Genomic DNA, 25,610 nt, shown 5'->3' on the forward strand with positions numbered 1-25,610 from the left:
TGCCAGGGCAGGTCCTGAGAACATGCACTTCTAAAGCTCCCCAAGTGATTCTGATAACGAGTACAGCAGCCATGGATCTAAATCAAGAAAACAATTCGAAATTTGTATCTGTGGTGGTCACTCTTGTAATCTCAGAACTCAGGAGGCTGAGGCAGGAGGAATTCAAGTTCAAGGCCAAAATGAGCTACCTAGGAAGATTATGGCAAAAAAAAAAAAAAGCCACACACAAAAAAGAAATCTTAAGCCAGGTGCTGTGGCTCATGCAGGTAATCCTAGCTACTCAGGAGGATGAGATCTGAGGGCCAAGGTTCAAAGCCAACCCAGGCACTAAAGACTGTGTGATTCTTATCTCCACTTAACCACTAGAAAACTGGAAGCGGTGCTGTGTCTTGCAGAAATAGGGCGGAAGCCTTGAGCTGAAGAGCTCAGGGATAGCACCCAGGCCCTGAGTTCAATCCCCACATCAACAACAAAAAGAAAGAAAGAAAGAAAGAAAGAAAGAAAGAAAGAAAGAAAGAAAGAAAGAAAGAAAGACAAAAGAAAAAAAGAAAAATCTTACTGCTTTAATACCCACAATCTAATCTGAAAAATAATGCTTTACTAAGTAAATGTGCAGTTCTAGAAAATAAAGCTATCTGCCCCTGATGAATTTACTACAGACAGATTAAATAGATTCAAATAGAGAGCTTCTTATGTGCTGAAATTAGATTTCACCTTAAATAATATAAAACAATAGGAAAGAAAGACTCTTTTGGTAGTTTCTCATATCATTTTTTTCTTTTATCCTTTAATGGAAAGCAGAGGGGGAGGAAATATATTATCTTCCCCAACAGAGGTTGGCTCTGGCGCTACCTGGTTCTAAGCAGGATTCCACCCGCCCCTCCCAACCCCAAAACTGTACAAGTCACTGGCCACAGTTTCCTGTGTAGCTGTGTAGCTGATTGGACTGATGAGATCACTCTAGAGCTGTGTGTGTGTGTGTGTGTGTGTGTGTGTGTGTGGAGGGTGGGGGGATGTAGTATTGGGTCTTGAACTCAGTTACTTTTTCACTTATGGTTGGTGCTTCACCAGTTCTGGATTTTTGCTGGTAATTGGAGATAACAGTCCTTTGGGTTCATCTACCTAGGCTGGATTCAAATGCTGATTCTCAGATCTCAGTGTAGGATTATAGGTATAAGCCACTGGTATCTGGCTAAAAAAAGGTTTAATTTTTTAAAATTTTAACTTAATTTATTGTTATTATAAAGATGGCATACAGAGGGGTTACAGTTATATGTCAGGTAAAGAGTATATTTCTTTTCTTTTCTTTTCTTTTCTTTTCTTTTCTTTTTTGCCAGTCCTAGGCTTGAGCTCAGGGCCTGAGCACTGTTCTTGGACTTTCTCAAGGCTAGAACTCTACCACTTGAGCCTCAGCACCACTTCCGCTTTTTCTATATATGTGGTACCAAGGAATCGAACCAGGGTCTTCGTGCATGCTAGGCAAGCACTTTAACCACTAGGTCAAACTCCCAGCCCAAGAGTATATTTTTTTTTGGACAATGTCACTTTCTTACTATTTTTTGAATTAAATACTACTATTGCATTAAAAAAGGTTTAATTTTAACACAAGTCTTAGTGACAAGCTGAGTCCTCTTTAGAAGATTGGAGTGTACAGTTTATCTCTACTGTATACAGGGTTAACAGTGGACAGGCAGAAGGACATTAGAGGCTCAAAGCAGTAGCCAATGGCAGCATCTGTGGAGAAAGAGTGTCCCACAGAACAGGAAATAGGATCTGGGGTCCAATCACATGTCAAGGATGGACACAGATACAGAATAATGTACATTAAAGTTGGTTTTAAAACTTTTTGTTTCCTTTTGGTGCTAAAGATGGGACTCATGGCCCCTCATATGTGAAACACAGTTCTACCACTGAGCTGCCTCCTTGGGCCCACATTAGTGATTTATTTTTGGCAGTCCTAGAGCTTGAACTCAGGGCCTGAACACTGTCTTTGGGCTTTCTCAAGGCTAAAGCTCTACCACTTTTGCTACCGTACCACTTCCAGCTTTTTCTATGTACTGAGGAATCAAACCAGAGTCTTTGTACATCTTAGGTAAGCACTCTACCACTAGGCCAAACTCACTCATTAGTGATGCTCAGTGAATTTGGTTATTTAGAGAAATGTCTTCATTTGTACTTGGACTTACCTTGATAATATTTCTCATTGTTCAGAGCTTTTGATTTATCATAACAATCTTATGAATAGAAGTACACATATAGGATTTCATTTTCAAAAACATATTATACTTAGGTATCTGTTTGCATAACAATGTTTTTGTTCAAATATGTGACTTTTAGTTTAATTTTATTAGATATGTAATCTGTCACAGAGGAAGTTAAACTTGCTTCTCTACCACAGTTACAATCAAAACCTAAAACCATCTAGTGTCCTTGGGAGGAGGAGGAGGAGGAGGAGAAGGGTGATTATTTCCCCAGACTACAGTGGCTTATGTCTTTAATCCTCGCTACTCAGGTGGCTGAGGCCTGGAGCATAGAGGTTCAGAGCCATCCAGAGAAGAAAAGCTTGCTAGACTCCATCTCCAAAATAACAAGAAAGAAACAGAGTTGGAGGCATAGCTAAAGTGGTAGAGTGCCAGCCTAGAATGTACAGATCCTTGTTCAAAACCCTAGTTTTGTGGGAGGGGGAGGGGGAAGGAAATGGGGACAAAAACATGAGCGGGAATATCAATGTGTGAGAAGTAATGCACCTATTACTTGATGAATGTCTATACATTATCCCGACAATAAAAAAATAAATTCATGAAAGAACCCCTAGCTTTGCCAATCTAATTTTGCTTTTTTTGCCAATCTAATTTTTCTTTTAAAGTAGGCGCTTAGAGCTCTTTTTTATTTGCCATTTTATTTTTATTTTTTGCCAGTCCTGGGGCTTGAACTCAGGGCCTGAGCACTGTCCTTGGACACTTTTTGCTCAAGGGTAGCCTTCTGCCACTTGAGCCACAGCACCACTTCTGGCTTTTTCTGTGTATGTAGTTCTGGAGAATGGAACCCAGGGCTTTGAGCTGGCTGCCTAGCACACTACCCCTAGGCCACGCTCCTGGCCACGTTTTTAGAGCTCTTTCACAGTCATGTAAGTTCCTTTGGAACAGAAAAAAAAAGAAAAGAAAAAAAATAGAGTCATAGAGTCTAAAGGTAGTTCCCAGAATTTAAAGGCAATGCTTTACAGGCAGTTTCAGGCTCTCAAAACAGTGATATGGCCTTCAATTCTTTGTGATATTATTTGCCGATAGCTGTGTACATTAAGGATGATAAAGACTCCAAAGTATATTTCTACAACTCAATTTAATCTTGAAGAAACATTTCCTAAAGCTGAAACAAAAATTATTGTAGGCAGTAGTAATTCTATTTAATTAAGTTCCTGGGGGGTTGATTAGATTTCAAAAATCAAGCTCTAAACTTCAATGTCAAGGTCAATCTCAGTCGAAGTAAAAAGTTTTTAAACACTGCAGATCAATCCATATCTCCCTCCCCCACCTCCCTCCAGTGTGGTATGGGATTTCTGGATTTTTTTTTTCATTCCAAGAAAAGGAAGATAAACAAGTCACACTTAAGTAGCTACCTGCACCCAGGGAAACAAGCTATGATTTCTGTTATGCTGTTGCTTATGGCAGCCCATCCAAGTGAAAAGTATGGAAAAATTTTCCTCATTTACTCCTCCAAACTAGGAAGAAGAAAGTCAACACTGAAGGAAGAATACTTGAATATTGGGGGGCAAACATTTTAATGGTACTTTACAGATTCCAAAGCATTTTTACATACTTTACATTCTTCCCTCCAGGATACTCAGGTTTCTCAAGACGAAGTCTGAGCCACCTTAGGAATGAATGCTGCTGAACTACTAACCATTTGCAGAACCATGGAAGAAATACTTCGACATGGATTTATGGGAGCTTTTGGTTATGATTTTAGGAAGTAGTCGGGCCATATAATTACCGCCTTGTAGTCTGAACTCTCTCTGCTCCTCCAAAGTATTTTGGTTTTGAGGGAAATATAACTTAGTACTTTTCTTACTACAAGAGAAATTGAAGTGATGGCTGAAAACCTCTGACATTTCTAAAAAAATGTCTAATGTTTTGTCAAGGAAATGTGGCTCAAATTGCATGTAAAATAAAATATTTTTGCCTCTCAAAACAAAAATAAAACCATGTAACATTTCAATCTTTTGTATAAGCAAAAGAATAGAGTCAAAGTATAATTTAATTTAGATTAAAAATATGCCTCATATTAATAAAGATAAAAATCAACCCATTTAATATTATCTATCTCACTAGGGAGAAAATCAATATGATAACAAAATTGGCTCCAAGAACAACTGCAGAATTTTAAATTTATAAGCATTTAAAAGAACATTAGGGGGCCGGGAGTTTGGCCTAGTGGTAGAGTGCTTGCCTAACATGCACAAAGACCTGGGTTCGATTCCTCGGTACCACATACATAGAAAAAAGTCAGAAGTGGTGCTGTGGCTCAAGTGGTAGAGCCCTAGCCTTGAGAAAATCCCAGGACAGTGCTCAGGCCCTGGGCCCATGCCCAGGACTGGCAAAAAAAAAAAAAAAAAAAAAAGAACATTAGGGAGAGAGGTGTCAGTGGCTCCTAGCTACTCAGGAGGCTGAGATCTGAGGATCAAGGTCCAAAGCCAACTCAGGTGGAAAAGTCCATGGGACTTTTTATCTCCAATTAACCTCCAAAAAGGTGAAGTACAACTGTGGCTCAGGTGGTAGGTAGAGCACAGCCATGAGCTGAAAGCTCAGAGATAGTACCAAGTCCTGAGTTCAAGTGCTAGCCCCAACACAAACCAACAACAACAAAAAAGCCTCCAAGATACCACCACCACACTACAACAACAAACACAGTAGGATAAGATTTCTAGGTTGAATATCCACCAGGCTAAGGACTTACAAAGCAATAAAATCATAACTCTAGAAATCTACATGTTAATATGTAACTTCACAGTGGTGTTTGCTTTCTATCAAGTAATAAATAGCAAATTCAAACATGGAGAGCTTTTAGAGAATCAAAACTTCAGGCTATTAATCAGTATCCTGCTCCCCCCACAACTTTGTCAGAACATGCATGCCTCCTTCCACTTCACGCCTCCTGTGTAAGTTTTTAGATGGCCTTTCTCCTCTCTCCTCTCCTCTCCTCTCCTCTCCTCTCCTCCCCTCCCCTCCCCCTGCCCCTCCCCTCCCCTCCCCAGCCCTCCCCCCTCCCCCCTCCTCTCCCTTCCCCTCTCCCCTCCCCTCCCCCCTCCCCTCCCTTTTCCCCTCCCCTTTCTTTTCTTCTCTCTCTCTCTCTCCCCTCTTCCTTCCTTTCTTTTCTTTTCTTTCTTCTCCTTTCCTTTCTTTTTTGTGCTGGTCCTAATGCCTGAACTCAGGACCTAGGCACTGTCCCTGAGCTTCTGTGTTCAAAACTAGGATTCTACCACTACATTATGGCTCTACTTCTGACTTATTTGGTGGTTAGTTGGAGATAAGAATCTCACACAGACTTTCTTGTCTGGTCTGGTTTCAAACAGCAATCCTCAGATCTCAGCCTCCAGAGGAGCCAAGATTGCAGGTGTGAGCCAAGAGCGCTGCCTGGCTAGTTTTTCTTAACAATAATGAAGTGATAATGGTCATGGATATACTGCTGAGGTTTTGATGCTTGTCTACATTCCAGTTCTTAGGGATCACAGTGCATTTGTTTGCACTCATGTAGATGGTCCATGGATCACCAGGAGGAACAACACTTACAGTCACCCTCTACCCTAAATCAGGACTGGATACTAGGACATCTCCAGCCCAGAACCACTTCAGGTTGGACCTCAGGAGCTAACTGCATGCTGGCCAAGCCATTCACATCCAATAGTAACTTCTACTAACACTACCAGACTGGGATTTTCACCACCATGGTTATAAAGCATAAAATCGTTCGGGTGCTGGTGGCTCACATCTGTATCGGTTGATCGCAGTTCAAAGCCAGCCTGGGCAGGAAAATATGTGAGACTTTTTTTTTTTGTGGGTCATGGGGCTTGTACTGGCCTAGGTACTGTCCTTGAGCTCTTCAGCTCAAGACTACCACCCTACCCTTGAGCCAAGCCCCACTTCCTGTTTTCTAGAGGTTAATTGGAGATAAGAGTCTCAGGTCCTTTTGTGCTGGGCTGGCTTTGAACCTTGATCCTCAGATTTCAGCCTCCTGAGTAGCTAGGATTACATGTGTGAGCCACCATGCCTGGCAAATCTGTGAGACTCTTATCTCCAATTAACCACTAGAAAACCAGAAGTGGCACTGTGGCTCAAGTAGTAGAATGCTAGCCTTGAGCTGAAGAGCTCAGGGACAGTGCCCGGGCTCAACAACCGACCCAAACCAAAAAACAAAAACATAAAATCAACCAAAAGGGGCTTGCATGAGTGCCAAGACAACCCACTGGAGATGCCCAAATGTTAAGTCCGGGGGAACTGACCTGCTTCTTCTGGTGTGTGTCTAATAGAGTCAGAAACAAGGCATAGCATCTGGAATAGCTGGCCAGGGCTGCACAGCAGTCACGGTAAGATGTTAGCTTGCTGCCAAAATGCCAAATGAGAAAATAAAAGGTTATTTTTCTACAGTATTCAAATAACACAGTATGATTTAATATGAGACTTCAAAGCATTGCCCAGTTCATGAAAAGGGGTGAGGAAATATGACATTCCAGTTTAGAGAGACTGTAGAGGCTTGGTGTCAACTGAGGATTCTGGGAGTGGTGAGTGGGGAGGGTAGATAAGAAAATTCCAAATAAAAATCATTTGTGGCTGGGGGTGTAGCTCAGTGGCAGAGAGCTTGCCTAGCATGTACAAGGCTGTGGCTTTGATTCCTGCAGAAACAATCAATCAACCAATCAAACAAACAAACGAAGAAAAACTTTGTGGGATGGGGCCTTAACTCAGTGGGAAAGTACCTGCCTAACAAGCCATGAATTTGGCAATGGTGTTGGTGGCATCCCTTGAAAAACAGAACCTTTAAGACTATAATACATTTGATGATGTAAATTCACACTACCCCACACAGCCCAGAAAACAGAAGCTAAGAAATTTACATAATATCTGATTAGATGACAATGAATTCCCAACCTTATCAGAAGGAAATGGAAAACTTTTTGTTTTCAGTGGAAGTAGTCACTTTATACTTACTTGCCTGACAGGTGCTCTACCGCTTGAGCCATGTCCCAGCAGAAACTGTTCTAACATAGCATGCTAGCCATGCTACCCAAGTTTCAGAAGAAATGATCATTAGGACAAACAGTTTCAGAATTTCAAGAGTAGGCAAAGAAACTAAACCCAAAGGCAATACCGACAGGCCATATCAAATAAGGAGATGCCCATCCATTTTTATTAATTAATAGATAATAGGTAAAAGATCCCAAATATCTTTAAAAGCTGACCATGTGGCAGGCACAAATAGGCCTCTGTAAATTTTCAGAGAACTGATCTTCCTCAGCTTGGAAGATGTCTTAAGTTCAGGAGCTTGAAATTAACCTGAACGACATAGTGAGAAACTATTTCAGTAAATAAATAAAAAGTAACTAGATACCAATTAGAAATTATTTTAAAATATACTTTAGAAAATTGAAAACACATTTATGGGTCAGGAAATAAGAAAAGTCTAAAATACTTCATCTGAATAACAAAAAGGCTTCAAAGGAAAATTTATAGGACACAGCTAAAGCAATTTTTAGAGGTTTTTTTTTTTTTCTTTTTTTTTGCTTGGTTGTGTAGCTTGAATAATTCAGGGCCTGGGCTCTGTTCCTGAGCTTATCTGCTCAAGGCCAGTGCTCTATTACTTTGAGCCACAGTGTCACTTCCAGTTTTTGAGTGGTTAGCTGGAGATAAGAGTCTCACCAGGATTTTTTGCCCAGGTTGGCTTTGAACCGTGATCCTTAGATTTCAGCCTCCTGAGAAGCTAGGATTATAGATATGAGTCACCAGTGCCAAAATAGAGGAAAATTTATAGCCTTAAGAAGACCAAAAAAAAAAGGAGTTTCTAACTAAAGAAGATAGAAGGAAAATATAAAATACTCTCAGAGAATAGAAGAAAGTAATAGGGATAAGAACTGAAGAAATAAAATATAAAACAGACACACAATGAAGTTTATGTCTGTTGGTTCTTTGAAAAACCTAACAAAACTGGAAAGTTTTGGTAAGAGTTTTTTGTTTTTGTTTTTTGTTTTGTCAGTCCTGGGACTTGAACTCAGGGCATAAGCACTGTTGTTGGGCTTTTTCAAGGCCTAGTGCTCTACCACTTGAGCCACAGCACCACTTCTGGCCTTTTCTATGTGTGTGTTAACAAGGAATCAGACCCTGGTCTTCATGCATGCTAGGGAAGCACTCTTCCACCAGGACCGCTCCCAGACACACTAGGCCAAACTCCCAGCCCCAGTAAGAGTTTTTAAGAAGATAGAGTCTTCATAAATAATCCAAATTAGGAATGAAAATCAGTATCCAAAGGACGTGAACATAGTGATTAAAGGAATGGATTCTTAGCCAGGCTGGTGGTTCACGCCTATAATCCTAGCTACTCAGGAGGCTGAGGTGTAAGGATTGTGGTTCAAAGCCAGCCCAGGCATTAAAGTCCATGGGACTCTTATCTCCAATTAACCACCAAGAAACCAGAAGTGGCACTGAGGCTCAAGGGGTAGGGTGGTAGCCTTGAGCTGAAGAGCTCAGGTACAGCGCCCAGACCCAGAGTCCAAGCCCCATGACAAAAAAGAAGGAGGAGGAGGAGGAGGGAGAGGAGGAGGGGGAGGAGGAGGAGGGGGAGGGGGAGGAGGAGGAGGAATTCTGAAGTCACAATGTGGAGTTTGAATGGTAGCTCTCTGGCTTACTGTGTAATCTTAGGAAAACTACTAAAGTACTGTATGTCTCAGTTTCTGCATATGTCAAACCAAGATGATACTAATCTTAAAAAACTGTTATATGGATTAAATGAGTTAATATTTGCAAAGTATCTAGAATATTGTCCAGCACAGAGTATTACATGAAAAATAAATAAAAGAGAACACAAAAATACCAGAGCCAGGTGCCAGCAGCTCACACCTGTAATCCTCACTACTCAAAAGACTGAGATCTGAGGATCAAGGTTTTGAGACAGCCCTCGTAGGTAAGACTTTGAGCTGCTTAAGTCTAGTTAACCACCAAAAAGTTGTGGCTCAAATGGTAGTTTGTTATCCTTGAGCTTAAAACTCAGAGACCACAGTGTCAAGACCCTGAGTTCAAGCCTCAGGACAGGCACAGTAGAAAAAAAAATACAAAAGAGATTGAAACAATAATATGAGAACATCTGGGCTACTTTAGTTACTTTCTTTTTCTTGGTGTGGAGTTTGAACTCAGGGCTTGGGTGCTGTCTCTGAGCTCTTTTTTGCTCAAGGCTAGTGCTCTACCACTTTAAGCCACAGCACCACTCCTAGGGTTCTTTTTGGGGTGGAGGGGTGATTAATTGGAGATCAGGGTCTCAGGGGCTTTCTTGCTCAAGCTGGATTTGAACCATGATCCTCAGATCTCAGCCTCCTGAATAGCTAGGATTATAGCATGAGCCACTGGTGCCCACTTTTTTGTATTAAAGAATTTATTAACATTGATTTTACATCATATTTTAAATGACATATTTAACAAACACTGGCACTTAGATTTTAGAACATAATCAGAATTAGGCTGTCATATAAACATATTAATCTATGTAATAAAACATTATGTCTGTCGAGTCATAAATTTTTATGACTATGTAGTTGTGTTTATATTTCCAGTACCATGTCCATAGCATTGGGTACGCAAATATTGAGTCCTCGCTCTTGCACTGTTTGGATCTAATAGTCACATATTAAGGATACCATGTGCCTTTTGTTCCTTTGGTCTTGACTTGTCTCACTCAACATGATTTGCTCTAGATTCATCCTCTTTCCTGCAAATGCCATTATTTTATCTTGTCTGTTGGCTACGTATAATTCCATTGTATGTATGTATGTGTGTGTATATATATATATATATATATATATATCACATTTTCTGTATCCATTCATCTGCAGTAGGGCATCTGGATTGTTTTCATCACCTGGCTATTATGAATAGTGCAGAGATGAACACAGCTGAGCAGGTGTCCTTATCCTGGGTTATGATGTTCAGGATAGATGCCCAGGAGTGGTATGGCGGGATCGTAGGGAAGGTCTATTTTCAGTTCTTTAAGAAAACCTCCACACTGCTTTCCAGAGTGGTTGAACTAGTTTACAATCCCACCAGCAGTGTAGTAGGGTTCCTTTTTCTCCACAACCCTGCCAGCATCTGTCATTGTCTGAGTTCAGAATCTTGGCCATTCTTGTTGGGGTAAAGTGGTATCTTAGGGTTGTTTTTTTTTTTTTTCAACTCTTTTTTTTTATTGTAATTAGTAAAAGGGTTACATGATATTTGCCAGATAGAAGGTGCATTAATTCACATACATTGATACCCTTTCACATGTCTTGGTACCCGTTTCCCTCCCCCCCCACACCCCCCACCCGTCTTGGTTTTCCCCCCTTCCCTATCAAATTTCAAATATCCAAATACAAATAAGTTCAATATATCAGATAACAAAGTGAGATACTATACCAATATGAGATAACCAAGGGACAGCAAAGGAGATGAGAGACAACATAGTACATTAAGGACAACAATCATTCATTATATAGCTTTTGTTTCACTATCCTGGAGGTCCTTAGGGTTGTTTTTATTTGTATTTCCTTTTATGACCACGGATGATGAGCGTTTTCTCATATGCTTTTCTGCCATTTTAACCTCTTCTTTTGATAAATCTCTCTTTAGTTCCCTTGCACATTTAGTGAATGGTTTGTTGGGTTTGGGGGGCATTAGTTTCTTGAGTTCCCTGTAGATACTGGATATTAAGCATTTGTCTGATGTATTATTGGTAAATATCTTTTCCCAGTTGGTTGGCTGTCTCTCTACTTTAGTTGGTGCCCAGCTTTTATTTACTGTTTTTTTTTTTTAAAGACAAGCTTTGGCTATGTAGCATAGGGTTTCCCGATACTTTCTATGCTCCTGCCACAGCCTCCTTAGTGCTGGCAATGGAATGTAATACTGTTTGGAAACTTAGAAAATATGTTTCTATAAAAATACATTTTTTGAAACTGAACCAAGTAGAAGAACTATGACTAGATGTATCATTTATTAAAGAACATGAATTATGGGGCCGGGAAACTAGTGTAGTGGTAGAACACTTGCCTAGCGTGCCTGAGGCCCTGGGTTTGATCCCTCAGTATCTCATACACAGTAAAAGGAAGAAGTGGTGCTGTGGCTCACGTGGTAGAGTGCTAGCCTTAAGAAAGCTCAAGGACAGTGCCTAGGCCCTGAGTTCAAACCCCAGGACTGACAAAAAAATTTCTAGTCAGTTACTCAAAAGAACCCCAAAGATAAGTATTAGCATTTCTGTCAGGCGTCAGCATGTCTGCCAGCTACCTACCTGAATATTCTGGCAATATTAGTACATATGTCCTTGTCACCTATGTACTGTCCGAGCACCGTGCAGAGCAGGGGAAGGGCACAAGCATTGAGGATCTTATTTCTTGCTAATGATGAATCAACCAAGTTTCTCAGTGTAGCAGTGATCTATGGTAAAAGCAAGTACATGTGTCAAGTTATGAAGGTTTCTTTTTATGCATAAATACATATATATATTTATATTTATACTTTTCTTTCTGGGGGGTTGTGTGGCTTGAACTCTGGGCTCAAGGCTAGCATTCTACCACTTGAGCCACAGCACCACATCTGGTTTTCTGGTAGTTTTTTGGAGATAAGAGTCTCAAGGACTTTTGTGCCTAAGCTCACTTTGAACTATGATCCTCAGATCTCAGCCTTCTGAGTAGTTAGGATTACAGGCGTGAGCCACCAGCACCTGGCTCGGCATATATAGTAGCTGTATTAAGAGGCCTGGGTGCACATGCATACAATGCATCCTGAACAACCCCATCCCTCTACCACCCTCCCCTATCCCACTTCCCCTCTTCCCTAGACATCGTGTTGGTATTGTTGTTTTTGTTGTTGTTATTGCCAGTCCTGGGGCTTCAACTCAGGACCTGGGCACTGTCCTTAGACACTTTTTGCTCAAGGGTAGCATTCTGCCACTTGAGCCACTGAGCCACTTCTGGCTTTTTCTCTGTATATGGCATCGAGGAATGGAGCCCAGGGCTTTATGTATGCTAGGTGAGCATTCTACCATTAGAGCACCCTGTGTTTTCCTTTATTTAGGCTGGAGGATACAGCCATGCCAGGCTGCACACCACAGTTCACCCCATCACCCCGTCACTCCACGTCATCAGTAGGAAAACCAAACCCCTGTGGTTCTCTCATGGTAGAATATGGGCCTGGCCACATGAAATGAAAAGTAGCAGTACATAATGATGTGACCATGGGATATGTAATGTTTTTCTTTTAGTCCCATTGTCTTTCAAAGAGACAAGAATTGAGATTTTATATGTTTGTGCTACTTTTTTTTTTATTTTTGTAATTAAGCAGGAAAGCTATCAACTTCAGCCTTTGTCCAAGGGAACAATTTAGAAGCCAGGTGCAGGGTGGCTCACACTTGTCAGACTGAGATGGGAGGATCAATGTTCCAAGCTGACGGGCCTTGGTAGAGAAGTCTGTGACTCCTTCTGGAGGGGAAAGTTGGTCAGCATGCTGTGAGCCCACAAGTGTCCCAAGGCTAAAGACAGGATCACAGCTCAGGTGCGCCCCCTGGTGGGAAGCGAGACCCCATCCTAACACCAGTGCAAAACAGGGCCAATACCCTCCTGCCTAGCACAAATCAGTCCTTCATAGTTCTATGCAGTACTGGTAAGGGGAGGGGGCGGGCAAGAGAAAGACAAAAGGGCTTTATGATGCTTTTAAAAGAGCAGATTAAGAAAATAATTCTGGATGAAAGAAAAATGAACTTTCTGAAGGATACTGGCCCTGTGTGTTTATTCCATTTTATTTCATTCAAGGCAGCAGCTCCTTCTCAGAGTCCAAACACCACCTCACCTTCTCCTTCCACACCTGACTGATTGCCTGTCCCTGTCTTCTCTCCAGCACCAGACCTCTGCAACTTCACCTCTTAACTAGACCTCAGTCTCTCTTTGTTCAGATGATCTCCTTGCCTCCCCTCCCCCCCCACACAAGTTGCTTGTGGCCGCTGCAGAGGTTTCTGGAAACCCAGTGTTCCTGCTCCAGTGCCTCCTCCATCATACCAGTGCGATAAGACTTAAGCAAGGACTTCAAAACCCAATGTCTTAAGAAGGATGGCTTAAGTACAGACAAAAAAATCACTTTGTGTGTTGATGACATGACAGAAGGATTCGGGATGTATACAGTGGGCTTTTGGCAACCTGCAGCTCTCTCAGCCTATGGAAAGTGACAGCCTTTGGCCTGACCACACCAGGTCAGACTCCCTCCCCTGCTGTGTGAGAGGAGTTGGTGATGTTCAGTCAAATCTCCAGTAGTTAATGATATATAACCTACTTTTCCCGAAATGACCAAATACAGCTACAAGTCTGCAGCTCCAATGAAGGCTCTAAGTCTTAGGACCCTCAAACCAAGCTGCTCCTTCCTGAATCTGTCCTCCACCCCCTCCCGGCTCCCATCTCATCAGGAAGGTAAAATTTTTGCTTTGCTTTCACTTTGCTTTGCCTTAATAAACTTGCTCCTTACTTCTTTCTCTTTTGAGACTAAGAACCATCTGCCTTAAAATCTAACAGAGGACTAGGAGGCAACATTCATGTCCTAAAGGGTCCTTTCTCGTTTTGTTTTGCTTTGTTTTTATATTAGTTGTGAGATTTGAATTCACTGACCCTTAGCTATTTTGCTCAAAGCTACTACTTTGCCATGTGATCTACACTGGTAACTTCCAGCTTTCTGGAGGTTAGTTGGAGATAAGGGTTTGATGCACTTTCCTGCCTGGGCTAGTTTTGGAGATGAACCTTAGATCTCAGCCTCCTAAGTAGCTAGGATTATAGGCAGGTGGCACAGGCACCCAGCATCTTCACTGATTTCATGCTCCCCACTTCTCATGGCAAACCTCTTTAGTCTACACAGCACTTCTTTTCCCAACTGCTCACACAGCAATAAACTACGTGATTGGCTGAAGCTCAGAGGGGATAGAATATGGCAGTGGAGAAGAGGAAGATGAAAAAGAGAAGAGACAGAGGGGCACAGAGGCTTATGCTTGTAATCCTAGTTACTCAAAGAGGCTGAGATCTGAGGATCAAGGTTCAAAGCCAGCCAGCTCAAGCACAAAGGACCTGAGACTTTTTTTTTTTGCCAGTCCTGGGCCTTGAGCTCAGGGCCTGAGTACTGTCCTTGGGCTTTCTCAAGGCTAGAACTCTGCCACTTGAACCATAGCACCACTTCTGGCCTTTTTTCTATATATGTGGTACTGAGGAATCAAACCCGGTCTTTGTGCATGCTAGGCAAGCACTCTACCACTAGGCCAAACTCTCAGCCCAACCTGATACTCTTATCTCCAATTAACCTCTAGAAAATGAGAAGTGGCACTGTGGCTCAAGGGGTAGGACAGTAGCTTTGCACTGAAGAGCTCAGGGACAGCATCCAGGCCAAGTTCAAGCCCCATGACCAACAAAGAGAGAGAGAGAGGGGGGTGGGGGGACAATGAAGAATTTTCCCTTCAAGAAACCCTAACAAATCAGATGGTAATGTTTTTCAGACTTACAAGTCTAGCTAGCTCAGTGGCAAAGTAATGGCCTAACAAGTACAATGTCCTGGGTTTGACCTTAGTACCAAAAAAAAAAAAAAAAAAAAAGAAGACAGAAAAAGTACAATAAAAAAATAAAATTGCTGGGTGTTGGTGGCTCACATCTGTAATACTAGCTACTCTGGAGGCTGAGATCTGAGGATTGTGGTTCAAAGCTAGCCTAGGAAGAAGAGTCCATGAGATTTGTATCTTCAGTGTATCACTAGAAAAACCCAAAGTGGCACTGTGGCTCAAAGTGGTAGAGTGCTAGCTTGAGCAAAATAGCCCAGCAATCATGCCTAGAACCAACTGGAAAAAAAAAGTTCAAGGGCCTGGCAGAAGTCTTGGGCAACCAGTACTGAACACCTTGAGACAAAAATGGTCTGGAAGAGTCTACTCAGCAGGTCCAGCGATGAAGGTTTCCTCCTTGGAGAGCAGCCTCCAATCACCATGAGCCTCCGCTCTGACTGCCATGCTAAGAGGGAGAAGTGCTGAATGCTTGGACTAATGAATTTCTCAGGGAAAAATAGAGAAAGCTGAGTAGAATGAGACAAGGTAAAAATACAGACAGGAAAGGCATGAATATACCCCCAAAACTGGAGATGAAAGAATGGACTCAGAAAGCAAGTTCACAAAGACGCTGCTGTTCTGACTCCTTCTGACTCCTTCTCTGCTGCTTCTCATGCTGGATTTCATATTTGCATCTAAACACATTTATTTCTCCATCATCTGGAACAGCTATAACCAAACTCCTCGGGGCTTTATTTCAACTGAACTGCCAATGCAGGATGGTTCACTTTCCACTGATTATGTGAGAAAAGAAATATAGCCGCCAGAGACCGCAGTGTCAAATGATTGAAAACCAAAGCCACTCCATTTTCCAACCTCAGTGAAACCATCTCCTTCTAGTATGAAAAGCAAGTTTCAGTTGTTTGGATCTGTGCCCAAATGAGACCACATATGTGCCCAAATCTCAGCCAATGTGGTAACCCAAGAAGTTTCATATCACCTCGCCTAGGATTAGTGCCATTCTGCATGCATGAAACGCCTGGTATCCAAAATGCCCAATTGGTTTTTTAATTGTAATTTACTAAGATATATGCTATGAAAGCATTATTCATTTGTAATTTTTGGTTGTATTTGGTACCTGGCACATTGCAGACTGTGGGTGTTCTACTTCAGCAGGAAGTGGTGCCGGCCTCAAGCCGCATGTCCTGCTTTGAGCCTCTAACATTTGCTTGTTCATTGTTCTCTTTATGTTCTGCCTATATGCCAGCTACATTAGTAAAACTAGGAGAAAGCTAATTCTTCTAATTGCGGTACTATGTATTTTAATACAGAAACAATCTTGAATACCATATAAACCGTGTAGAACATCAGTGTGAGCAAAAGCAGGAAAAGGGATGTAAGGAGGAATTATAAGATCTATCAAGGTGCTGCTTGGTGGCTCCTGCCAGTAATTCTTCCTACTCAAGTGGTTAGGATCTGAGGATCCTGGTTCAAAGTCAGGCTGAGCAGACAAAACTGAGAGACTCTTAGCTCCAAACCACAACAACAATAGTCAAAAAACAAAAACAAAAACAGAAGTGGAGCTGTGGCTCAAATGGCAGAATGCTAGCTTTAGCAAAAACAAGATCAAGAGCATGGGACCTGAATTTTCAAGTCTGGCGCATGCATGCGTGTGCGCACACACACACACACACACACACACACACACATACACACACACACAATCAATAGGAGTTTGGGATGTAGCCCAGGAGTAGAACACTTATCTAGCATGTGTGACGCCCAGCATTGAACTCCCAGCACTACAAGAAAATATACAAAAAATAAGCAAATAGCAACCAAACTTTAATCACATAGATGTTTACAACTATTCATTTAAAGTTAGTGATATTTATTCACTGTACAATGAATAACATCCCCAGTACAGTAAAGAGAGGAGGCTGAGCAGACCAGTGATGAAAAGTAAAGGCTCCCTTTGGAAACTGGCAGGGAGATCTATTTCCTATGTTTGATCTTCCTAGCTGTGAAGAGACATCATTAGCATAATCCACCCCTCAGTTCCTGATTGGTGAGTGGGGATTAATTAAGCATCACATCCCAGCCCTTCCTGCTCTCTCCTCTCCCTTCCTCTTGTAGGGTGCTTTCTTCTGTCTCTCCAGGGAGAGACAGAACCTGTGATGGGGTGAGTAAATGACATTTGAGGACTCAAGATTGGAAAACAGGCTGACCCTGACATCCTTGAACCTCAGTTACAACTTCTCTATCTCCATATCCCTTCCAAGTTCACCCCCAAGGCACTACATGCTTAGGGCTCTGAGTCTACCCATCACTTCAGATCTGTTGTGGATGGAGAATCTGGGTGTTAGAAAGGGGTTAGAAGGGAGAAGGCACAGCTTGGGTTCTGAATGCCTACTCTCCCATGACAAGTGAGTGATTGATTAGGGTTTGTTTTTGTTACTGTGCTAGTACTGAGGCTTGAACTCATGGCCTCAAGAGCTCTTGAGCCACAGCTCCACTTCTGTTTTTTTATTGGTTAACTGGTGATAAGAATCTTGCAGACTTTTTTATATGCCTGGGCAAGCTCTGAATTGTGATCTTCAGATCTCAGCATCCTGAAGTAGCTAGGACGACAGGCATGAACCATCAGGGACTAGTTAGGTTTGCTGCTTAGTTTGGCATTTCGTTATAGGAAGGGCAGCTCCTGAGCAGGAAATAGTCGCTTCTTTCCAATCAATAAACACATCATTAACACTTTTGTGTCATGAGAAAATTAGCAAGCTTGGTAACCAGTAACTAATGCCATGCACTGTGATCATCCAATCCCAGGAATAGTTCACTAAGCAAAAGATATGAGACTGTACTTGTATTAACTTTATTCTTTCCATATTTATTTCTTGGTTTTGATAACTCCTGGAGTTATGTAAGGTGGAACCATGATGGGATCGTCATGAGACCTCTGTACTATTTTTGTGACATTTTGTGAATTTATACTTAGCTCGAAGTAAAAGCTTATAAAAAGGGCCAGCCACAAAAGCACACACTGTAACTCTACTTGCATTATGTGGTAGAACAGGAAGAGCTTTCTGTGTGGTGGAAGAGATCAGAAAACTCCTTCTCTTTTGGGTGGCAGGAGTGTGGAGATTCCTGGGGAGAGGCAGGAGGAAGTTTATGAGGTGATATATAGCTCCTGTCTCCCATGAGGATATGGGCCAGTTCAAACTCCCCAAACACACCAGATCTGAACATACCATGCTATGTCAATGTCTACTCAGTCAAAACCAAGAGAAATTCTCACTTGCTGCCTCCTAGTCAACCCTTCAGAAGAAGTATCTCCTTTGTTGTTGCTGTTGTTGTATAACTATCAAGTCTCCAATAGTCTTGTTTTCCAGAAATTATAAAACCAGAATGAAGGAATAGAGCTAGACCTGAGAGGGTAGGAAAACTGACCTTTAAGAAAATAAACTGAGGAGCAAAGTGGACTATGGGATCCAGGGATCCAGGGGAGGGAGTGGGACAAGGACTTGGGATGGGGTGAGTCTCTGAGTTGGTGCTTGAAGGCTTGGAGCCAGAGATGGAACAGGATGAGAGGAAAGGAGCTCAAGCCAAACATGCTCTGACACGATGCTCTTAACTTCCAAAATGGTCTATTAAAAGCAGGGAGAGTAGACGTTTCTCCAAGGATTGGATTCAAAACAAGTAAATTGGACTGTGAGGTGGAACTGTTAGCTTAGAGTTATGTTCTCAGCACTGAAAAGTTAACAGGCAGAAAAAAGGAAAGGAGGGAGGGAGGAGGAAGGAAGGAAGGAAGGAAGGAAGGAAGGAAGGAAGGAAGGAAGGAAGGAAGGAAGGAAGGAAGGAAGGAAGGACTTCAAATACAAAAGAGTTGACTATAAAGAAAACAAAAAGGGTTTACTTTTTTTTTTTTTGCCAGTCCTGGGTCTTGAACTCAGAGCCGCACTGTCCTGGGCATTCTCAAGACTAGAGCTCTACCACTTGAGCCACAGCACCACTTCTGGCTTTTTTCTATGTATGTGGTACCAAGGAATCGAACTCAGGTCTTTGTGCATGCTAGGCAAGCACTCTACCACTAGGCTAAACTCCCGGCTCCTCTCTTACTTTTTAATAGAAATGATAATCATTATAGAATGAGAAATAACAATTGTTAATAAAGAAAAACTTGAATATGGTTCAAGACACTGGCAGCTCGAGAATACTATTTCTTAAATTTTCCTGGTCAAAGCAGCACACCAGTAGAAGCTTGCATCGTCCATGAACACAAGAGATTTTTACCATCTTCTTTAAAATAGAGAAAGACCAAAATCCAACATTAATAATCCTCATAAATATTTTTAAGCATCTTGAAGTCAGAGTGTAAATCTAATTTTTAACATTTTTCTAATGGCTTAGAGCACTCCAAATGCTCAATCAATCACCATTAATTGACAAGCGCATTTCAAATAGCATGAATTATTATATCAAGAATGCTATTATTCTATACACAAATGCTATTAAGAGTAAAATCTCATCTAAAAGAGAATATGAGAGCCAGACCAGCTCCAGTGAAAATAATTGAACTATGAAATTTAATCTGTCACAAAAGCAGTAATAAAACTCCAACACATGACAAAATTTTCCTTCTTGCTCTGGTCATATTAAATGTATCTAGCTTTGTTCCCTGCATATCATTTACACACTCTGGGTCCCCTTCTCCCCAGGTGTCATTCACTTCTGCTTCTCATGGTAGGTAGAAGAGGCACATCCTTAGAAACCAATCATCCTAAACAATCTGAGGCAATACTCATTTCCAAACTCTAAGCACTCAACTCTTTGGCAGTGAGTTGCAACTCTTTCATTCAGACTTGCCTTGTTTGGGAGGCAACGGAACTAGATGTCCATACACTATGTGAAGGGTTCTAAAAGAGCCATGAGTTAGTTGGACAGGGCACACAGACACTTAGCACATGCTGGACAGGGCTGGGACAGTGGCTGGCATCCTGGATCCTTGAGACTTGGGGTAACAGGAAGACTTATTTTACATAGCTAACCGTGTGTGTGTGTGTGTGTGTGTGTGTGTGTGTGTGTGTGTGTGTGTGTGTGTGTACTGCTCTTTCTTGGCTTTTTCACTTAAGGCTCATATTTTACCACTTGAACCACATGTTTACTTCTGGCTTCTTGCTGGTTAATTAAAGATAGGAGTCTCAGATTTTTCTGCTCTGGCTAGATTCCAACCATGATCCTCATATCTTAGCATCATCAAGCAGGAGGTATGGACATGCAGCTACACAGCCAACATTTTATAGCAAAACTTACCTGAACTAACAAGTGGTCCAAATTAGGCGGACACGTGCCATGTTGCCCAGTATGGTCCTTGATTTGCTTGATCAAGTTCAGCAGTATTTCCACAGCACCTTTGCTGATCATTTCATTAAGGAATCTGGGATTTCCAGAAAGGAATTTGATTGTCCCCATACAGTATAAAAAGGCTTCAGTGTTCGTTCGCAAGTCTTCACTTCTCAGTACCTCCAATAATAATTCTGCCAGAGACATGAATTAGTGTGAGTGTCTAAGTTTTCTTCTAATCACTGGAGGAGAATATCTTAGAGTACTTGTATGTGAACATCAACTGCGATTTGGAAAACATGGTAATCCAAAGCTACATGCAAATGATGGTTAAGGGTTATTTAATGCACAAGAAAGTATTTTTAATTCTTTAAATTAAATGCCTTTCCTAATATCTGGTTCTGTTGGTTGCAAAAATGTTGTATCATTATGGGTGTTTAATAGTTAAATTTCAACAAATATAAGGTTATATTTGTTGCTATGTTAAAGGAAAATAAATCAAGATAGGAACTTTAAAAACAAAAACAAAACCTCACTTACCCAGATATCAGTGGCTCATGTCTATAACTACTCAGAAGGCTGAGATCTGGTTCAAAGCCAGCCCAGGGAACTAAAGTCTGTGAGACTCTTTATTTTTTTTTCTACTTGTGGGGCTTGAATTCAGAGCGTGAGCACTATCCTCTGGCTTTTCTCAAGGCTAGATCAAGCCACAACACTACTTCCAGCTTTTTCTACGTATGTGGTACTGAGGAATCGAATCCAGGTCTTCGTGTATGATAGGCAAGCACTCTACCACAAGACCAAATTCCCGGCCCCAAGTCTGTGAGACTCTTATCTCCAATTAACCACCAGAAAAACAGAAGTGGTGCTGTGGCTCAGGTGGTAGAGTGCTAGCCTTGAGCTGAAGAGTTCAGGAACAATGCCCAGCCCCAGTGTTCAAGCTCCACAATTGACAAACATCAACAAAATCTCACTTGCCATAGAAAGGGATAAATTGAATATGATTCCATCCTTTCCTAAGACAATATGAGACCATCTACCCAAATAACATCCAGTAAGATTCTATGAAGAATCCTGGTAACCCTACTCAGGGTAATAAATAATCTCCTATTAAGTTTATAAATGTTAACATGATTGCTTGTCAGTTTATTTTTATGCTTCCAGTCTACAGTTCTCAATTAGGTGGCTCATGGGCAGATAGAGCTTTTAGTACTGCTTGGTTGGATGAGAAGGAGGAAGAGAGGTTGACATCATTTATTCTGTAATCAAAAATAGACCAAGTCTTTTCATGTGGCAGATGCTCAGAGTGGAAACATTAACTTAGAGCTGTCCATTTAGGCAACTGTATAAGCATGCAGATTATTTAGGGTATGTCAAGAATTGGTATTTCTTTTTTTTTTTTTTTTTTTTTTTTTTGCCAATCGTGGTCTTGAGCTCAGGGCCTGAGCACTGTCCTTGGACTTTCTCAAGGCTAGAGCTCTAGCCCTTGAGCCTCAGCACCATTTCTGGCTTTTTTCTATGTATGTGGTACCAAGGAATCGAACCCAGGTCTTCATGCATGCTAGGCAAGCACTTTAACCACTAGGCCAAACTCCCAGCCCAAGAATTGGTATTTCTTATAATAAAAGGTCTCCATCTGCATTGGCAACATTTTGATGGCAAACATACAACAGAGATGTCTCAATTTTTAGTCATTTCTAGGACACCAAAAGAAAATAATTTTTCAAATTTTATGTGTATACACATAGACACACATATATACACTTTTAAACTATCTACTGAAGAAAGATAAGAAAGACAGGAACCAAGCATTATTACCTACAGTTCCAGGGTCGGTGGGCAGAAAAGGAATGGAAAGAGTAGAGAGTGAGCCTGTTTTTCCAAGTATACATTTTTGTCTAGTTTTCTAATATCTTCATCAATGAAGAAAAGAATTTTGACAATGTCAAAAAGCTACTGGTTTGTTTTTTTCTAATAGGAAATACATGGATTATTTTTTAGTAGCATCCTGTAAAGCCACTTAAGCATTATAAAAGGCACCTTATAAAGTCCCTGGGTGAACTTAGAAACAAAAACAAAACAAAACAACAACAAAGCAGCTTGTTACATTGTACTCCACATAAGGCATTAAACTGAATGCTGGAAATAGAGGAGAGCCATAAATCATCATCATAATTTCTTCATTTCACTAGAAAATAAAATATCCCTGCTGCCAGAAAGTATAACTTCTCTTGTCACAGCTTTCAGAGCACACAGGTGTGGCTATCCTGCAGTGGTGGTACTGCCAAGACTCACCCAGAATGTTGTCGTTTTGAAACAGAGAGTCATTCTTCTCGTTCCTACTAATTTTAAATATAAGCTTGCAGATATTAAGAAGATTCTTTCTACTCACTTTAAGCTGCAGAAAAAGAAAACACTTTCATTTCTACCATAGAAGGGATTAAAAAACATGCCATTAAAAATTCTTATCAAAAATACAGTAAGTGTATTTTTTAAACGTAAGTGCCAGTTCTAAAGAAAAAACATGGAGAGGTTTAGGCTACATATTTGCCATCTATAATGTCCAATTAACCCAATTATACTTAGTACAACAGTCAGTATTTCTTCAAAACATTGTATGTGTGTGTGTATGGTGGGGGGTGGGGATGGGGTGGTGATAGTGGTTATGGGACTTGCATTCCTTACATGGCTTTTGTGCTCAAGGCTGGGGCTATACCACTTGAGCCATACCTCCCCTTCCAGTGGGGTTTTCCCCCCTGATTAGTTAGAGATAAAGAGTCTGTCTGATTTGTCTGCAGAGGCTGGCTTAAAAATCAAGATTCTTAGATCTCAATCTCTTGCATAGTTAGGATTATAGGCATGAGCCACTAGCACCTGCTTTCAAAAATGTCTTGTTTGGGGACTGGGAATGTGTCTTTGTTGTAGAGTGTTTGCCTTGCATGCATGAAGCCCTAGGTTCAATTCCTCAGCACCACAAAAAAAAAAAAAAACAAAAAAAAAGCTGAAAGTGGTGTTGTTGCTCAAGTAATAAGAGTGCTAGCCTTGACCAAAAGAAGCTCAGGGGTCAGGGGTTTGGCCTAGTGTAGAGTGCTTGCCTAGCATGCATGAAGACCTGGGTTCAATTCCTCAGTACTACATACATACAAAAAAGCCGGAAGTGGTGCTGTGGCTCAAGTGGTAGAGCTCTAGCTTTGAGAAAGCCCAAGGACAGTGTTCAGGCCCTGAATTCAAGCCCCAGGACTGGCAAAAATATATTTTGTTTTATATGTAAGGTTATTATTTTTAGAAGGGTAAACGGGAAAAGAAATAAAAAGCATGTAAGAGAGAAAAGGGATAGGACACCGCTGATTTAATCAAACAGAGTCATTTCTTTCTTTTCTTTTTTTTTTTTTTGTCGGTCATGGGGCTTGAACTCTGAGCCTAGGCACTATTCCTGAGCTCTTCAGCTCAAGGCTAAGTGGTCTACCACTTGAGCCACAGCACCACCTCCAATTTTCTGGTTAACTGAAGATAAGAATCTCATGGACTTTAGTGCCCAGACTGGCTTTGAGCTGAGATCCTCAGATCTCAGCCTCCTGAGTAGCTAGGATTATAGGCATGAGTGCCCAGCTGAGTTATTTCTTGAAAACATAAAGTTAAAAAGAAATGAGAAACCAAAATTCTAGAGTAAACTAATTTAGAAAAGAACCCAAGGCAGAGATGAAGGAGCAAAAATAAAAGAGAAATCATGTTCTCCTCTGTCATTTGCACTAAAGAGAAAAGTAATATTTTTGGTTAGATTATGCACATACATTGATTTTTAAGGCAATTCTGGAGTGCCTTGTGATAATCATTAATGTTTAAAGTTGAAAATTACCTTGTAAGTCATGCAAACATTCCAAGTACACGTACTGGAATAAGGAAGTATACTTCCTTTTTCAAGAAAAGCATGACCTACATGATTAGCTGAAGTCATAAAACAAACGCTCAAAAAATTAAAATGTCTAATGTTAGATAAACCACTACGTTAAACACACTTCAAGACACAAAGGCCTATCTTAAGATCTTAAAGAAAACATATTTCCTTTACAATTAGAACAATACGATTTAAAAACTCAGAAAGTAAGCTGACCTAAGAAAACAGGAAAAATGAACTGGTGTGGGGGTACAGGTCTTCAATCCCAGGTCTCAGGAGGCTGGGTTGGGAAGATCACGAGTCTCATGTGCACGTGTGTGTGTGTATCCTGGGGTTTGAACTCAAGGCCTGTGTTCTGTTCTTGAGCTTTTGTGCTCTACTCATTTGAGCTACGGCTCTACTCTTGGCTTCCTGGTTGTGAATTTGAGATGAAGAGTCTCACAGACTTTCCCGCTTGGGCTGAGTTGGAACTGTGATCCTCACATATTAGCCTCAGAAGTCGCTAGGATTACAGGCAAAAGCTTCAAGGTTACAAGTTTGAGGCCAGCCAGAGCTATAGTATGAGACTCCTTTTCAAAAAAACCTAAAATAACCACCCATTTCCACATCAACGAAAACACAGTGCACATTGCAGTTAAGAATACATTGGAATCATTAGATGGGGAGTGTGTGTGTGTGTGTGTGTGCGTGTGTGTGTTTACATTCAAAAGCAAATTCCTATAACTTGATATATTGATACTACAGCCTATTGCTAGCAGGGAAATTATGATCTTCTTATGACGTAGCGATGCAATTATATGCAAGGACTGTAGACTGAGTCACCCAGTTCTGTTCCCCCTATACCCACATTGCCTTCTCTCTGCTTCCATTTGTCCCCAGGGGTCCCTGTGCCCTTGGGCACTGCCTATCCACTGCTTGTCCTCCCTATCAGACTGGCTTGGGCTCTCACATTCACTGTGTTGCCAGTGCGAGGCAGGATTCCTGACAAAGGTTTGCATGGTGGGGTGCTTTTCTTTTTAGGTTAAAAATAATACTTTATTTGATTTAAAGCAAGTTTGGAAAAATAAGAAAGGTAAGAGAAGTTGAAAAAGGATTTCTAATATTATCTCTCTATCATCACAGTGGGCATCATGGCTCTTCTTTTCTGCTTCTACCCCTGTGAGAAGGTGGCTGGATTTGTTTTCCCCCCCTCTGAATATAAGGGCGTTCATACTGGATGATATATATTCATTCTTTTGAAAAAAAATCTTAATACAGACTGACATAGTTTTACAAGATTTCTTTTATGGATATAAAGGTTAAAATTTAAATGGCTTTCTGGAAATGTCCATGTAACCAAAGGATGTAAGAAATTAGGACTAACAATGTTCACTGAATGCTTAACTAAAAATATATCTCAAATGTCTGAATTATAATATTAAACTAGCAGATATGCTAACTAATGGCAGAAAGAAGAGAGGACAGTAAAAATAAAATCAACAATGGGAAAAAACAACTCCTTAATGTTCCCTTTGTCTTTAGTCTTTCCTAGTTTTTCTTTAATAGTTCTTAGGCTATGGTCTTTGAAAATGTTCCTAGAGCCCCATGACCA

The 25,610-nt window shown here is 41.0% G+C and overlaps 1 protein-coding gene across 2 annotated transcripts in view; it reads right to left on the bottom strand.

Moving 5' to 3' along the window:
- Armc2 (armadillo repeat containing 2) overlaps positions 1-25,610 on the bottom strand; it is a 98,193-nt gene that overhangs the window by 29,113 nt on the left and 43,470 nt on the right. For both annotated transcript variants that reach the window (XM_090338325.1, XM_090338326.1), the window contains 4 exons: positions 22,420-22,522; positions 20,095-20,318; positions 11,515-11,660; positions 6,497-6,596 (listed from right to left, as the gene is read on the bottom strand). In XM_090338325.1, coding sequence (XP_090194451.1) covers positions 6,497-6,596; positions 11,515-11,660; positions 20,095-20,318; positions 22,420-22,522 — 573 coding nt within the window. The remainder of the gene's footprint in view (positions 1-6,496; positions 6,597-11,514; positions 11,661-20,094; positions 20,319-22,419; positions 22,523-25,610) is intronic.

Source organism: Megascapheus bottae, chromosome 8, assembly GCF_031878675.1.
Source record: "Megascapheus bottae isolate mThoBot1 chromosome 8, mThoBot2.hap1, whole genome shotgun sequence".
In the NCBI taxonomy this organism is placed as follows: domain Eukaryota; kingdom Metazoa; phylum Chordata; class Mammalia; order Rodentia; family Geomyidae; genus Megascapheus; species Megascapheus bottae.